We start from the raw sequence: 18,573 nt of genomic DNA, 5'->3' as shown, positions 1-18,573 counted from the left end.
CTGACCACGACTGACACTTGAAACTTATTGAGGACATAGCGCAAGTGCCATCAATACAACAGAGCAACCTGCAGGCTTTGCTAGCATCTGCATTTATATTCAAGCGTGCATTTCTTGCAGTTTTTCCATAGTTTTGTCCATTCCCTGTACGCTACTCACTACAACATCCACAAAAGAAATTTTTCTTTTCTTCCAGGGAGATGCGACTTCTCTACAGGTAACGCATCGGGTTGACGAAGAACGAAGGGAGAAACAGAAGCCCTGAAATGCGGGCATCTTCTACCACAGTCCTCTGCGTCAGGTGACACACGCACGCACACACAGGCGTAGCCATTGCGCCCATGTTGCCCCGTTGCGCAGAGGATGGCAGGAGTGCGGTCAGATTCCGCTGCAGAGCGGAAGACGAGGAGTGCCTGTCGGGGCGCGGCGCTGGTTCTGCTGATCTCAGCCGTCTTTCCGGCGGCCACTGTTGCCAACAGCCCTCCCCGGTTCCTCACGGACGGCCAGGCAGAAATAGTGCTCAGGTTGAAGGAAGGCCCAGAGACACCTGTAGGTATGTAATAAGCACTTACATTTCCACTGAACTGACCACTGCACCACATTTTATTTTTATCAGGTGACAGAAGTTAGACTTTTTTGCAGACGATTAATCAGCCAATCCTGTATTCAAGGATCCTAGTAGAGGTTGGTTACCTTTGCCTACCCGTGACCTGTGCTGAAGTTTCAACTGTGTATCTGTGTCGTATCGATGGCCAAGATGAGCGGAAATTAGACAGGATGGCTCATAACCTATTCCTCGCGAATTGCAAAAAGGGAACAGTCGAGCTCGATGTACAGATCACCATCAACACTGCATACGCCCTCACACTTAGGTTTGGTGATCAGGAACCGTACGCCACGACCTCTTCTTTCCCTGCGGGCCGTAAAACCAGAGACGAAAATATTTTGCACCACCAGGATTCCAACCGGCTACCTCTGGGTCGAGCGTGGTGATGGAAACAACTGAGTGAAAACAATGATTCACTCGGCTGTTGGAAACCAATCGACTCATTCGCCTGTAGCCTTACGTTTCGGTTGAATTATTATTCATTTATTTCCTTCGAGTGAAACAAGTCTGCGGAAGCAACTAAATGAAGACAACCGATACAGTCAGTTCTAGTTTTGCTTACTGCGGGAACTAATCATTCTTTATTTCCGAGTGAAACTGTCAGTTCATAAATGTATTCCTTCTTTCAACTGAAACAAGGCTTTTGGTGTTTTAATTGACTGCGCTATCCGTTCAATCTTCTGCATGAAAACAGTCTGTAGTACTTCCACTGGTCAAACTAAAGCAGAGGTATACAATGGGGATACACATATCCCAAGAGTGAGGATACACCTACCCCAGGGGGACGTGTAAACAACTCAGAGAGTACGCCAAAGTTTACTTGTTAATTTAATTACAAACTAAATATTCATCTAGTCATCATTTTCAACTGATTAATACATTGCTGCAGATTAAGTTGTGCTGGATGCAATTACCCCTTACTAATTAAACTGATATATCGTTCTGATACAAACTTGAGCGTAAAACGTAAAAGTTCCTTTATCCTTATATGAAGCAAAGAGAAATATTGCAAAATTTAAATGACAGTTTGCACTTCGTTTATTGAAAAGGTGTGACGATCTCCATAAATTAAAACTCAATGGAATGTAAACCTCAAATACTTATTTAACCATTTATTTGTGTGGAAGGTAAACATATTGTGCAGAAAATTACGTCACCGGCTAAAAACGTACAAATCACACTCATACAAACAAACATGTTTATAGTTCACAGACTACAAAAAGTCGCAAGTATACCGTATTTCATGTGTATAAAGAAATACCATTCACTCATTGGTACTTCAATTTCACGTATCTCTAGACAACACTGTAATAAGTCTGTAACCAAATTCGCACCCCTCTGGACCGCTGGGAGCGACAATTGGACTCCACTGACCCAAGTAGCAAGAACAGTCGATCGTTTTGTTTTTAAATTATTGTTGACTGGACTTTGTTGTCGTTTTGGAGTGTTTTTAATCATTATTGTTGACAGTACTTATCGTTCCAACACCGGCTTTTTATTTACTATCAGTGAGTAACTTACAGTTAAGATTTTCGTCCTTGTTTGTGAATACTACGTTTACTTAATATTGAACTTCGTGACTGGATCAAAATGTCAAAACGTTCAGTTGCGTGGTAATGTGACAAATTGTACGACTACATAAAAAGTGATTTTGGAGATAAATTACTTGCAACATACGTTATACAGTACCTGGAAGGATGATTCCTATTCTGAAACTATATTGATTAAAGAATTTCGAAGAAAATTAATTAACAATGATAAATATTTCTCGCAAAAAATACAGGGTGTATCAAAAAGAATCATCCCATTTTCCACGTCTATATTTTTGAAACTAACAAACATATACAATGAATTTTGTTTTTGGACGAACGGGAAACTCAAAAAAAAAATTTTCGTACCTTTTCATAGGTGTTCAATATGCCCCCTTGAGATTCATGGCATATGTCAACGTGGTATTCAAATTGTTCCCACACTGCAGCGAGCATTTCTCGAGTTACAGCTTCCATAGTTGCTGTTATGCGATGTCAGTTCATTCATTGTTGTTGGTAACGGAGGCACATAAACTGAGTCTTTTATAAACACCCACAAGAAATAATCACATGCAGTTAGGTCCGATGACCTTGGAGGCCAGTAATGTAAGGCTGAATCACTTGGTCCACTGCGACAGATCCATCGTTCAGCAATCCTTTGATTTAAAAATTCCCACACTTCCAGGTGCCAATGTGGCGGTACCACATCCTGTTCGGAAATGAATTCGTTCGACCCAGTCTCCAACTGTGGGAAAAGAAATTTCTCAAACATTTCGAGATTAGTGCTTCCTGTAACAGTGTTCTCGGCGAAGAAAAATGGACCACACACCATTTCCCATGAAACTGCACGAAACACATTAAATTTTGGAGGGTCTCTCTTATGTTATACTGCTTCGTGTGGTTGTTCCGTACCCCATATTCTCATATTATGACGGGTTGTCTTCCCATTTAAATGGAATGTTGCCTCGTCACCAAACACTAAGCGTGGAAGAAAACCGTCGTCCCCCATCTTGCCAAGAACTAAATTACAGAACTCCACACATTGTGATTTGTCGCCTTCACGGAGAACTGGCAGAAGATGAATTTAGTGTGGTTTCATATGTAAACGTTGACGCAACGCACGCCAGACGGACATTGGGGGCATGTTGAGCTGTCGAGCTGCACGGTGAACGAATTTCTGCGGACTCTACGTCAAACTACGGCGGATACTAGAACTGAAGTGGGCGCACACTGCTGCTGCCTAGCGGGAACCATGTAAAGCTCTTTCCGACAGTACGTTGTCCACGCATATATCTCAAATAACATAATAGTTATAATTTTTTTTTAAATCGGAAGATTCATTTTGCTACACCCTGTATTTCTAATAACTGGCAGTATATGCCAGTAAAGCAAGAGATTAAGTCATCAAATAATTAAACACTATTGTATCCTACGTGTTGTCTGTTAATGTCACATCAGCATTTACCGAAAGAGTGGTTTCAAACCAGTTGGAACAGAGAGACAAAGCTTTAATAAATTTAAATAAAAAAGTGATTATTCATTTATTTAAATATTAATTTGCACCCTAACACCATCAATTTTCGACTAAAACCACCGGAGAGTGAATGAAAAACATTATTATAGTTGATGTGGCCGTAGAGATTAGTATCATGCAGTTTTTTCATTTGACTGAAAAAAGCATTAACACAGAAGACAGTATATGATGTTACCGTTAGAGTTACTCACTGATTTCCACACAGGGACTATACGTAAACTTTGAATAAATACAGTTTATTCATGTTTGTACTGTCAACAATCCCACGACCAATCAATATAAAAATCCCACGACCAATCAATATAGTGCACCAACATATACTAATTCTAAGTTCACTGGTATCCATATTGATGAAACATTAAACTGAAACAACCATACAGAAGACATGCTAAAACGTTTACTATCTGGTACTACAGCTCTCGTCGTCGCAGATGAATCGCTGGGACCACAATTAACACTGACAGGTACTGTGAGACTCTGAAAAAACTCAAACGAGTGATTCAGAACCGGAGAAGAGGAATGTTGAGCAAGGGCATACACATTCTCCATGACAACGCTCGCCCACACATCGTTCGGCAAACAGTTGCTCTCCTGCAACAGTTTCAGTGGAACATAATCACCCACCCATGCTATAGTCCTGACTTGGCACCCAGTGACTATCCCCTGTTCCCTAGGTTAAAAGAACATTTGTCCGGAAAGCGATTAGCTCCGACGACGAGGTGAAAGAAGAGGTTCATAACTTTCTGAACAGCATGGCGGCGAGCTGGTATGACACGGGCATACAAAAACAGCCACAACTTCTACAAAAATGCATCGACAGAAATGGTGATTATGTCGAAAAGTACGTAAGTGTTTAAGCTGTAAACTGATGTAAACCATTGTAGAAATAAACAGGTCTATGTACTTATAAAAAAATAGGAGATCTTACTTTTGGGATTACCCTCGTAGAACAAGGGTAATGGCGATATCGAGTGTGACTGTGGTGTCGAGTCATTGTAAATTTGCAGCACAATAATACAGACAGTTTATGGTCTCACTGCATCCGTGAAATTGTAAGAAATTATGTAATGCTAAAGAAATTAAATATTCGGTCTTGTAAAATACCTACAAAATCTCTGGGACACTTTATAAGATCTCAACAGTGCAGAGATATGAGTCCTGTGGAGGGAAAAGGTGAACAACACAGATGCACTTTAGAAATCAATAAAATGTATGTATCGCAAATAAGCAGTTAATGCTCAGCAAAGAGTGCAATTTTATGTTTTCAAATGCAAGTTATGCGTTATAGACTATGGAGGTAGATTGTGGCGCCTGCGTCGCTTCCGTCTTCAACCGGTCGTGAATCTGTCGCACGCGTTTCATTCAGTACGTTTACCTGCGACACATGTTCTGAAAGACGAAAACCGAATTTCGAAAACTGCTTTTCCCTGCCGTGTTTACGTGTTGAAGTCTAAAGCGGCTTTGTTAGGCCAGTTAAACATGGCGCCTTTGTCAGCACAGTCGCTATTTCTCTTCAGATAGACGAGGTGTAAACAGCGTCGGTCTATTGTTTCTACTTACCCTTCGCTGTTCAAAAACCCACATCGTCCATAATAGCCGCGAATTTTTATAAACAACATGAAATCTGACAGCCCACGCATGTTCCGAAAACGGGGTTGCGTTTACGTGGGAGCGAAAATCGATTGCGGACCTGGGAAACCGGCAACCAGAAGCAGATTTCCAGAATCGATTTTGAAGTGTTTACATGAGCACCCAGAAGCGGTATTGTAAAGTCGGTTTACAAAATCCGGTTTTGCGAGCCACATGTAAACAGGGTGATTAAGTAAAAGCATACCACAATGTCTACAGAGACCTATCCGTTTGATGGTGGCGCTAAAATACTAGGAAACATTAGCAGCTTATCTGCCTCCGCCATATTCACTTACTTTCTTTATTTCACTTCAATACAGAAGAGTAACAATGAAACATGAAACTTCCAAATTATTATCATTTCCATTGCACCAATAACGAGTATGAGAAAGAAAACTGAAACTTAGCCCTGTTTTCGTTTTACAAAGGTTTTCATCCATAAAGAAGACATTTATTGCCAATGTATGTATAAATCAAAAAAATTAAACAATACAATAAAATATTGTTCAATACTCAGGTTATACTATTTCAGTAATTTTGGTAAAGAAAATTAATCACGAAGGCGAGGCCTGTAAGCGCTTGGAGGGAAAAATAATCCCACAATTCAGAGAATCTGAAGTCATTAGTTGGTCCAAAGACTCCCGAGTTTTTCAGACACAAGCTATTTCCTAAAATGTTGACGGTGACGAGAAGATTGTCTTGCAGATTTTAAAACGTCTATTCAGTTTGTTAGAAAATAACAGCACAAAATTATAATTAGACGCAGGCCGGGGTCGCCGAGCGGTTCTAGGCGCTACAGTCTGGAACCGCAAGACCTCTACGGTCGCAGGTTCGAATCCTGCCTCGGGCATGGATGTGTGTGATGTCCTTAGGTTAGTTAGGTTTAAGTAGTTCTAAGTTCTGGGGGACTGATGACCTCAGAAGTTAAGTCACATAGACTGTTGATAAGCTGTTGTTATGTTATGAAAATCTTGGCTGTCGAATTGTCTGAAATACACTTCCTTCATATTCACATCGACTTTTTCAGTCAAAATTGCGCCAAAGACTACAGCTGGACTATTACTAGTGATGCTCCAGATGTAATTTATGAGTAGGGCACAGATTTGAAGATTTTAACCATGTGGAATCTAAAGAGGGCTAAATTGCACTTAAAGATCTAAAAGGGGCTAAACGGGACTTCCAAAGAAGAAGTAATGACTAAAGATGGCTTTTGAAGAAAAACACGGTTTTTAAATACATTTTCTGAATTAATACTAAGGAAAATCAAAAATCTGAATTCGCACATTTTACGAAAAGACAAAAAATAAATTTATACACACACTGTAATCAAGAATGTCTGTGGCACAATGATGCTTGCCTTTGCAACTAGACAATGCTTGTCTTTATAATTAGACGATTTGTCATCCGGCTGTTGCGTTAGGGACACATCAGGTATACCTATTTTTTGAAGTTCGGAAGGTATAAGAAATATGGTGCCATTGAAATCAACACTGCGTCTAATTCATTGTCGTCTTGTGAATATGTGATACGCCACTGCGCTGGAACAAACCCAGCCAGCCCTTACTAAAATGACGTCCGATAATAGAGAGGTATTTTAAAGGAACACATTGGTGACACTTGTATCGATTTATGTTTGTAGTTACGTATTAAAGTTCCATGGTGTGTTGACTAGCACTGAGTAGTGCACTTGAAGTTGTACTGCAACACTGTCTGGATAACATGCAGGAGGTATACTAATACTACACAGGTCCGATAGTGCATACATTTTATTTAGCTTAAGACCGTGCAGACCAGTTTCAACCTCACACACTGAACCTATTAATTGAACTGACTGTCAAAGATCTTGCACATGGTCTCAGTCGACCGCCAGCGATATTCTTTGTATTCGCAGAGTTCCCACAGAGCCCTCCACACTCCCCCACTCACCCATAGTGTGGAGCACTATGAGGGAAGGTGCGTCGAGTGTGGATACAGTGAAGTAATCTGGAGATTTTATGGTTGTTCGGGCACTGTATGGATGTGTCGGATGTGTTGTCGTCAGCTTCAGGAGCGACAGAGAGAGGTGATATACGCCGTACGGAGGTGCACCAGCACACAGCGTGGGCAACCGAAGCGTGTGTGCGCCATGGCGTCAGAAGTTGGGTATGACACGAGGACTTGGCCAGGGCCTGGTGACGCCGGTGCCGATGCTTGACACGAAAGGTGCAAGTATGACGCCATAACTGTGAGGACACCATCGGCAGAGAAATGGGAGGTGGGAGAGGTGGTATTGGTGACGTGTGGCAACATAACTATTTTGTATAAATGACTGACGATGGAGACATCTGTGGTCTGTTGGTCCAAATGTTGTCCCTCAGCGAGAAGGTTGTTGTCAATCAGCTTGATGTTCAGGTCTTCAGGGAGGAAGTTGTGGACATCAAGTTACAAGTTCAGAGGTGCATCTGCAGTAGTGTGAGACTTGTTGGATGGAGTAGTGGGGCGAGTTTGGCGACTATCTTTGTCCAATAAAGATTCTTGCAGTGTCCACATCAGCTTAAGACAATTAATATGCACTCTTGTAGGTTTTGCATTTAGCAAAATGTCAAAGATATGGTTGTCCCTTCGAAGTACGTTATGGGGGGGCCCCAGTCTGGGTGTTATATGCTGGTAATTCTGTGTTGTCATGTAACATCATGAACTCACAATCTTTGAAAACCTTGTGAATGAAAACCTTAGATGCTCAGTGAAGAAAGGGGGAAGTACACGGAGGTGAGTGATGTGTTGCTTAACTCGTGGGACTAGATTTGGCAGGTCTGGAGGCAAAATCCAAGATGCTTGGAGCACAAAGTCCTTCGGCAGCAATAGCACTATACCACATAGAATTTCAGCAGGTGAGGCTCCAAGATCGTATTTATGAGCTGTACGGACTCCCAGAAGTACCCACCATAATGCCTCTGCACAGAGTCTGCTGTGGCACATGTGAGTTACTTTTAACATGGGGTGCCACCACACAACAATCCTGCTGCACTGTGAGTGACAGGCTGTCGTTCTGAATCGCTTGGAGCCAACCATATTGCACAGTTCAAAGAAGAGGGCAGACTCGGACTCCCGACCCTGTTTGCTTGTGATAGACATGGGACAGCCGAAGCGCGAAATCCAGTTGTCAGTAAAAGCTTTGGTGGTGGGCTTGGCTATTATATCCTCAATTGGTACTGCTTGAGCATGACATGAAACTAGCTCTTTTGGCACAGGATGCATGTACCAGTTCAAAGCTTACTATACTTCATCACATTAGGCTATGTGAAATAGTCCATTATCAGGCATGTAGTTGGATGTTCGCTGGGGTGTGCCAAGTTACGTAATTGGTCGAAGATGATGTGGCAGAACAGGTGGGAAACAAGAGTACTTGACCAGTTTTGTGAAACGTCACGGAGGATCGGACAGGTTGCATCCAGGTTAAGACAAAGTTTGATCTGTAGGTTCGTGGAGGGGTCATGGAGAAGAGCTTGTAACTGCTGATATTGCTGTTGCACTTCAGCAAATTTTTCATACTCAAACTGAGATGACATGGCATCGATGTGCGAGAAATAATCTGTCATGATGTTTTCCAAACTTTTCACATGCCATTTGTTGGTGGTGAACTGTGCAATGTTATCAAAGTGCTGAAGCCGTTGGGAGTAAGTGCTCTTTGTCGGGTTTTGAATAGAGTCAACCAGTAGATGGTGGTTCGTGAAAATAATCAGAGGATGTCCTCTGATGTCTTGGCGGAAGTAACATACTGCTTCGTAGATTGCTAGTAGCTTCAGTCATACACTGGCCACTTGAACTGTTATGTCGAGAGCTTGCTGTTGAACACCCACCACCTCTTGTTGCAGGGAAAAGCCAATAGCAGTCACTCACGTCAGCCGTTACGATGAGTTGGGTGTCATGGAGGGGGTGCACCAAAGTAATGGCTCAGATGAGGCAGTCTTTAATGCATTCGAAAGCCTACAGCATTTCTGACATCGACGTGAGTTTGCATTTGCTGGTGGCATTCTTGACAGTGAGGTCTCGAATGAATGGCGCCTGAAGGGCAGCTGGCTGTGGAAGGTTCCTTCAACAAAAATTTATCATGCCTGAAAACCGATGTAGTTCTTGGTAGTTCTGCAGTGGCAAAAGTTGATGAATGGTCTCTGTACAATGTGGTGTATTGCGAATTCCAGAGTCATTTACTACATGACCAAGGAAAATGACTTCCTTTTGTTAGAGTTGCCATTTCTCTTCTTTGATCACAATTCCGCTCTCAGAGAGCATGTCGAGAACATGTTTAAGATGCGAGTTATGGGAGTCATCGACCAGTGAGAAAATTAGGACCGTATCGAAATGGGCACAACAGAACGGAAACTTGAATGGTACGCCACCAATAAAGCGCTTCCATGTTTGACCAGTGTTCTTAAGCCCATGTGGCATAAACATAAAGAAGCCAAAACGTGTGGTGACAACAGTTCTATGAATATTGCCTGGACACATAGAGATTTGCACATATGCTGTCTTGCAGTCAGTGCACTGAGCACAGAGTTTTCTGCCAAATAATGAGTGAAATCCTGGATGTTCAGATCAGGGTAGCTTTCTACTATTCTGCGAACATTGAGAACTATGTAATCACCACACAACCTGATAGGTCCATCTTTATCGTTTTTGGAAACCAATTAGATGGGTTATACCCAGGAACTAAGATGCCAGGTTGAAGGAGTTCGTCTACCATGGCCTTAGCAAACTAGAGTAAATCTAGTGGTAGTCTACACAGTCTGTGACACACCAGGGGACAGGGTACAGTGATGGTTTTATGAACCACTCCTTTTTTAATGTGGCACTGCACAAACTGGTCTTTCGGGGGAAGGGCTCAAAGACAGGTTATGGAGTAGACGAGTAGAAAGTGCAGTACTGACCTTTGCAGTTATAGGAGATGGTGCTGTCGGTGTGTCCACAGATGACAGAAGGGATTTGAAGACAGTACAGTATGGGGTCAGCAGAGGCAGACAAAATAGCTTTTTGAATTGCTGCTGTGCTGCTTGGAGTTTCTTCTTGATGGCATGAATTCTGTGTCAGAGACTATCTTTATCATGTTACAGGTGGAAGTTCGTGATGCACATGTTGAAGTAGAGCTGTTGTACTCGTTGAATACGATAAGTGATGTGGAGGCAGTCCTGAAAGAAACAATGGACATCAGGCATTCCCTGAGTGACGGGAACAGCTGCATAAAGTAGGTCGCACTGTTGTCCCGAGCCACTAAGGGGCTGTCGTCAGCCACACCTGTGGCAAAATGGTCACTAGCCATGTGAATCAAAACACCGCCAGACAGAAGTGACAGAGGAAGTCTCCGCCAAGTACTGGCTGACCTACATCTGCAGTTATAAATGTCCAGGTGAAAACACAGCCAAAACTGGAGTCCAAGTGCTGATCTGAGACCCCTGAACTTGGATTATTGAGTTTTTTGCTGTACGAAGCTGGATGGATAGGCTGGCTGGCATCGGGTATGACAAAGATGGCAGTGAAGTATTGACTTCTGAGCTGACTAAGTAGAGCTTCTGAGTCGACTAGGTAGTGCTGGCCACTGATGCAGTCAAATATGAAGTCTGTTGTCACTACAGGAAAGAGGTGGTTGAGGGGTCTATGTCACTTATATATCCTGTGTGGTTCTCTGTGCCTGGTTAGAGCTGTGCATTGAATTTGGGAAGTCTCATGTTGAATTACAGTTGTGAACAGATTCACCAAAGTGTTTGAAGTACCAGCAAAAGTGACTCTGCGCAGGCATTGTTGCAGCACGGTTGGTGGGGTTGTGCATAGTCATCGGTGCAGTGTTGTAGATGGGTGTACAGGCGTTTGTTGTGCTGGTGCGAAAGTCATCTCTCTGGCCAGAAGTGGTGATGTCAGGGTCGTTGGAGGTTGGGTGAGGTTGGCTTGGATTGTGGTTGATGGAGGTCAGTTAAGCTCCCACTGTGGTTGCAAGTCATGTTCGACACCTTTGTTGTCAGTGTTGTTAATACATTGTCGATGGTGAATGATGGAAAATATTCCATCCATATGTTTGAGTCATTCATCTAATGGCTCCTGCTCGTGAACGACCAGGGCCAGTTGCATTTGGGGGGGGGGGGGGCAGCTTGATGACCCACAATGTCCATAGTCCATATCAGGTATGAAGTGTATATCAGTTTTATTGCGTGACTGACGCCAGCTGTGACCGAGTCCCATATTTTAGCACTTTGTCATAGATGGCACAGTGTAACTTCCTGTAGGGAGTGGGTTTGGAGATGGAGGAGTTCTGTTATTGCAGTGTCGTTTTTATTGTCAGTGTTTGGGAAGAGAGTGATGTCACCCATTTGACTAAGCAGTGTTACGAAATTTCAGGTATAACTAACTACGTCATTCTTTGCATAAATGCTGTCCATAATGGAAAACCAAAGGATTGGCTGATCTGGCCGAAAAGGTAGCAGCTTAAGATGAGTCCCTAGTCCAGTGAGTTGCCACAGAGACATCCATAGAGGAAGAACAGCTGTTCAGTTAGGCTCCTACATGGTGTGACTTCATGCACAGTAGGTTAATTGGAAGAAAATGCAGCTGGATGCATATGACCCGAAGTGAATGAACTTAGATGCCGTGCAGATGGCGGCTACAGTACAAATGTAACTTGTTGGATCAATGTCGCTTGGAGGCATCTCGGCTTCCGAGTGAAATGGAGCCCACTCCAAAATCACAGGTTGCTTAACGCACTCGGTTGTTCAGCAGAATTGTTTATTTTTGGAGGACTGTCGTGAAGAGTGTCACTTTCACTTTTGGTAACTTCAGCTGGATGAAGGATGTTGGCCATACGCTCCAGGTACCATAGCATGAGAACTGCTGTCAGAAAGTGTGAATTGCACTGTACAATGGGGGTACCGTGGCAGCATTGTAATCACACAATACCAACAAAAATTCTAAACTAAACACGAACTTGGACATCATAGGTCACCAGTGTATGTGGATAATGCTATGATGTGTGGATAATATGCAGGAGATGTACTATTACTACACAGAACCAATAGAACATCTTTTTATTTAGCTTAAGACCATGCAAGCTAGATACCACCACACACATAGAAACCATTAAGCGAAATAAGTGTCAAAGATAATGCACGTGGTAGCCGTTGACCACCAGCAATGTTCTTTGTGGTCGCGGAGTTCCCACAAAGTATAATTTTGTCATGGCTAATCAAAATCGTCAGAAATTGGTCTTTCCCGGCAATGGATTGGAGAAAACGTCAATTTCACAACTGATAGGAGAGTAATTTTTTCATCAGGCTTGTCAAAAACAAGTAAACAAACACAGGTTATTTTTATCAGTCATTTTTACTACCATCATCTTAGTGTTTGTTTTAATTTTAGGCAAGCCACGATGAAAAGTCATATTCCCTTCAACACAAGGATTCTGCAGCTCAGATTAGGAGCGTCGCTAGGAAGAAGAACAAATTATAGATTCAACCATTAATTTCCTCTACCACAAATAAAGCAATGAACAGCTTTAATCAAACCATGTGTGATGTTTTAGTGTAGGCTAATGACCCATGGACTTCTCTAATTATCCTGTTGTTGGAGACTGTGCTGCTCGTATGTTAAAATCGGGAGCAACACTGAAATAATTTTATCTCAGTGTCATGCATTACAACTACCTTGCCCATGACCAACACCATCTAGCAGAGGAAGTCAGAAATAATTTTCCTGTGGTTAACAGCTACATTCCTTCTGTTAAGAAAGTATTTCTCAAAGCTCCTACCCACAATCAGTCTTTTAATGAAATAGCATTCTAGTGAATGAGCTTTTACTGAAAAAGCCAAGACAGCATTAAGAATAACAATAATGTCGCATCCTTGGCGTTTTAAAGGGATCGGTTCCAACATCTACGTGTTGATTTATTGATCCATTTTCATCTACAGCTGCACAATGTGCAAGAGATATTAGGATTTTTTTGTTAATATTAACAGTTTTACATATAATATACCTTTGTACATAATAACACACATTAATATATCAATTGAATCGGTAATTGCAAAAACAACACATGTCCACTTTTTGGCAAAAATTAGATATATGCAGAGAAGTCTTCAGGATACTTAGATGCAGCATCTATGCAAAAATCACACTTGTCCTACACATGTTAATGCTTTTACGGGCATAGAGTTTTTCGTGTTCTTTGCAGTAACAACATGAGTCTAGGACTTATGTTATTGTTGCAAGAAATGGCAGATGGCAGCCCCAAACGAACATACTCGGATCTTGTTTCATGTAGTGAATAGAATGCATGCGTTATGGCAGCACATCTGACGCCTGTGATCTTGTTACCTGTGTGCATTGTTGCAGCAGCTGCATATACATTGTCGTTTAGATTTGTTTATAGAACAACTATCGTTGGATTATCTAAGAACAATGTCGAAGAAGAGAGGTGCGCAACTGGAACTGTGTAAAAGAAATGTCATAAAAACTGCCAGAACGAAGGGAATTGGTTATGTGAATCACAGTGGAAGAGAAATTAATGCTGTAAAAATAGGACCTGACTGTGGTTAAGTTCAAGGGCTATGTGAATTAATCTCTTGTCTGTGTATTTTTTACTTCTTAGAGGTTCCAATCTGTTCTAAGTTTTATGTTATGTAAATATCATATGTATAATTTACTCTACCAATAAAAAATAATTGATTTTACGTAAATAATTTTTTTTGCAACTCTTTTACGTTTCCTGACATTGGTATTCGTGTATTAATATGTTTCAGATGTAAGAAACTGTGTTTCAAGAGGATCTCTGAACATGAACAGATAGATATATTCACGAAATGTCACTATTTTGAGAGTAAGAACACACAAGATGGTTACCTTGCAGGGATGATCGAAAAAGATGACGTGGTACACAGGAGACCCCGGAAAAGTGATGGCCAGGCTAAGCCAAGAGAACTAAATTATCGATATCACGTGGTAACTGGAGATGCTGGACGGGTCGAAGTGTGCAAAAAGGCATTTTGTAGCATTTTTGGCATTACAAATGAACGTGTGCGACGAATTTGTAACTGTGTGAAAAATAATGTTCGCCCCTGTGACAGTAGAGGATGTACTGCTTCAACCAATGCAACACCACAGGAAGTCCTATCCATAATTGAGGAACATATTATAACATTCCCTACGAAAATCTCACATTATTGAAGCAAAGAAATGTATTACTTAAATCCCGAATTATCTGTAAAAAGTATGTAGGAACTGTTCATGAAGTTATATCCTCATACCAGAGTGTCATATGGAATTTATTTAAGGGTTTTCAATGAGCGTTTTAACTTACGCTTAGAGCGGCCGCAAATCGATACTTGCTGCTCTTGTGACTCACTTTCAGTGAAGATTAAGAGTCCATCATTGAACGATACTGCAAAGCGTGTGTCTGTAGCGGAACTCATGGTACATAAAAGAAGAAGCAAAAAATTCTATTTAAAGATGGATGCTGTTAAGGAGAAGTGTGCAGAAAATGAGCATGTGGTAGCATTGTATTTCGATTATATTCAAAACCCGCAGTTGCCTAAGCTCCCAGTACAGGAAGATTATTATTTACGGCAAATTAACGTTAATGCATTCTGTATTACAGACCTAATGAGCAACAAATCCAAGGTATATCTGTACCACGAAGGTACTGCCCACAAAGGACCTAACGAAGTATGCTCATTTTTGGTTGATTACATCAACACAGAGATACCTGATAGTGTTAATGAATTACACCTGTTCTCGGATGGGTGCCCTGCGCAAAATAAGTACAACACAGTGGTTAGGGTAATGAACTGCCTTGTAAGTTCTGGCAGATTCAAAGATGTATTTCAGCATTTTCCTCTGCGTGGCCATTCATTTTTACCACGTGATCCTACATTTGCTTCCATTGAGCGGGTGATAAGAAGAAAAGACAGAATATATTGTTTGTATGAGTATGTTCAATGTATGGTGTTCATCCAAAAAAACAAAATATTAATGTAAAGCTTGTTACCACCAAAGAGATTTTGGGTTACAAAAAATGGTGGCCCAAATTTTAAAAGTGATTCTGTTTGTCCGCCGACAGTTATGGGACGAATGTGGACAAAAGCAGTAAACTGAAATTCACAGTGTCCTCATTTATGAGCTTCCATCACAGTGAAATGTTTCCAGGTAAAGTTGAATGTTACTATTATATTGATGGTCTCGTAAAACATCGCTTTTCATTGCGACATTCATTACAGACAGAGCCAAAGTTGCCTGCAGAAATTGCATATAATAACAAAGTTGCAATCAATGTCAAAAAATTGAAAGATGTGGGACAATTAATGCAATATATTCCCGATGAGCACAAAGCATTTTATCTGGAATTGACTGAGTGGGCTTCTGTGGACATTCATAATAAATTTTTGGTGTAAAATAACCTGTATAGTGTTGTGTTAATCCTTCATTGTCCTGTTAGGTGAAATAAGAAATTTGATTCCTAATGTCACGATTTACATCGTCATATCTTTAGTCTTTCCACACAGTGTGTACATACATTAACAATAGTTTTCAATTTCTCTGTGAAACAATATTAGACAATGTACAAGTAATATTGTATATTAAATTTATACAATAAAGCAATTTTTGATAACATAAACAAATGTTGAAGTTAAAATGTCAGTCCAAAACGTTCATCCGTACAATTAAAAAAAATCGTTCATGCAAAGTTATTACATTTAAAGTACTTTGTTTTATTGTTAAAGCTTACCTAACATATACAGTCAATATTAAAATTAATAGATTTATCCTACTGTCTATTATTTAGCCTGTATATGGTTTTTTACTTCTCCTGAAAAATTTACTTTTTTGGACTAATGTTGTTTTTACAATTACTGATTCAATTAATGATGAATACTTAAATAAATGTTGTTACGCTATATACAGAGAGATAACATACAAATGTTCTTCTGAATGAGACTACATTGGGTAAACACACAAAAATTTAGTTTTGTAGGTATTCATTTACTGTGTAAAAGCAGTGATCAACCAAGTACGACTTCAGTTTAGATTTGAAGTGACCAATGTTTTGTATGTGTTTAATGGTATCTGGTAAGGCATTGTATAGTTTGATACTAGGATGGATAAAGCTGTTTTGAAATAACTTTGTGTTGGCGCTTTGAACATGTACATCCCATTTTTGTCTTGTATCATAGCTGTGTATTGTGTGATTTTGAGTGATGAGTGGTCTTTTTGTATGTAAGTTTTGCTTTAAATACATTATATTTTCAAGTATATATATGCAAGGAAGTGGCAGGATCAACCTGTTTTGAAACAATGGTCTACATTATTTGCGATTATCTACCCATTCCATTATTCTCATCATTTTTTTTTAATTTTGAATGTTTTGATGGCATCTCCAGAATTTCCCCAGAACATGATCCCATACTGGAGGTGAGAGTGTACAACTGCATAATATACACACTGAAGGGTGTTATAGCTGGTACAATCTTTTAATGTACGCAGCACAAAACAAGAAATGCTTAATTTTTTGTTCATTTGCTCAATATGTGCTTTCCATTTCAAGTTGCCCTGTAGATGAAGTCCAAGAAATTTGGTACAGGCTGTTTTGGCAATTGTCTGTCCATGTATCTCTAGATTGGGTGATAACAGATTTTTTGTTTGTGCTGTGTGTGTATCCATAGCTACAGTTTTTTCAGTGTTTATTATTAGGTCATTGTCATCAAAGTAACATGTTAGCCTGTCAGTGGTTTCTTTTATGTTTTTTACAAGAGTTTCTTCTGAGTTTCCTGTAATTAGAACACTTGTATCATCAGCAAATTGAAATATTTTACTGCTGTCATTGCTTATGTGTAGGTCATTTACATAGAGTAAGAACAGAACAGGAGGCACTCCATATTTAACTGTCAGTAGCTTGGAATTATATTTCCTAATTACATTGTCCCTTTCTTGATCTATTTCCACATATTGTTCCCTGTTTTTAAGATAAGAGCTGAGACAGTTGTTAGCTGTTCCCCTAATGCCAAGATTTTCTGGCTTGTGTAGCACTTTGTCATGATTTATGGTGTCAAATGCCTTTGACAAATCTAAAAATATGCCCATGGTAAGCTTTTTGTTGTCTAATGCTATCACTGCCTCTAATAGAAAGGAGTGAACTGCAGATTCGGTTGTGCGGTTTGCTCTAAATCCATGTTGAGATTCTGACAGAATGCCATTTACCTCTAAGAAGTCTGTTAGCCTCTTATTGAAAAGTCTTTCTAATATTTTTGAAAAAAAAACAGAAAGAAGTGCCAGTAGTCTGTAGTTGGAAACATCATCTTTGTTTTCTTTCTTGTATAATGGCTTTACTTTTGCTATTTTCAAACATGAAGGAAAAGTTCCTGTAGCAAAAGATAGGTTACATAGGTAGGTTAAGGGCTCAGTAATCAAGTCCCCACACTTCTTTATAATGAAATCAGGTACATCATCCACACCTGCAGAGTGTTTCATTTTGAGACTTTTTATTGTAACCTGTACTTCTTCTACATTTGTTGGGTACCGAAACATTGATCTGCTTGAGACTTTTTTCCCTGTTTCTGTATGCTGTTTTCTATTAGAAGTCTGTTGCAGCAGTTTCTCTGTTACATTTTTTGCAATTCAACACCTATAGCCTTCCCCCTGCCACACACACACACACACACACAAATGGAGTATCATGACTTTAGAAATCAGCGAATATATTACTTCAACAGATTCACTTTTTTTCTATAATAATGTTGCAATATAGTTTGCAATGTATTGCAGATACATTTTACCAAAAGAATAAAAGCGACAAATAGTTTACTATCTAAACCAATAAATATCATTTTACTTAAAATGGGTATCTTATTATTTATTAATATACATTGGATGTATATTAATGTACGAGTACCACTTACAATAATTAAGAAAGCTAAATGTGCCAGGTATGCCTACCAACATTTAAATTGCTGATCCCAGACAAGAACTTCGAAATCGCCAGGACATCTGGGTCAAATCGTACTATTTTCCCAGGTACACACATTCTGTAGACCCATTTTTACCCTGAACCACAAAACAGTTACCAAAGCTACTTTAAGCAACACCAAATTTTACCAGTTTGTCGGTGGAGGACCCAATTCTCCTTTTGTTAAGCGATATTCCATACCCCCGCCCCCATTAACCCACCCACCCCCCTGCCCTCTTGACTGACTTCTAGAATCGCCCCTGGCTATAGCCCATATATCTGCCACTGAAAGATGCTGTAGACACGAACACCATGATGC

The 18,573-nt window shown here is 40.4% G+C and overlaps 1 protein-coding gene across 1 annotated transcript in view; it reads left to right on the top strand.

Moving 5' to 3' along the window:
- The window catches only part of LOC124613910 (cadherin-23), a 356,576-nt gene that overhangs the window by 88,967 nt on the left and 249,036 nt on the right, over window positions 1-18,573 (top strand). Inside the window, exon 2 of the mRNA XM_047142660.1 lies at window positions 197-553. Coding sequence (XP_046998616.1) covers window positions 364-553 — 190 coding nt within the window. The 5' untranslated portion in view covers window positions 197-363. The remainder of the gene's footprint in view (window positions 1-196; window positions 554-18,573) is intronic.

The sequence above is a fragment of the Schistocerca americana genome, chromosome 4, assembly GCF_021461395.2.
Source record: "Schistocerca americana isolate TAMUIC-IGC-003095 chromosome 4, iqSchAmer2.1, whole genome shotgun sequence".
Classification (NCBI taxonomy): Eukaryota; Metazoa; Arthropoda; class Insecta; order Orthoptera; family Acrididae; genus Schistocerca; species Schistocerca americana.
Note: the sequence above shows the minus strand (reverse complement) of the source record. Positions and strands in the feature narration are given on the sequence as shown.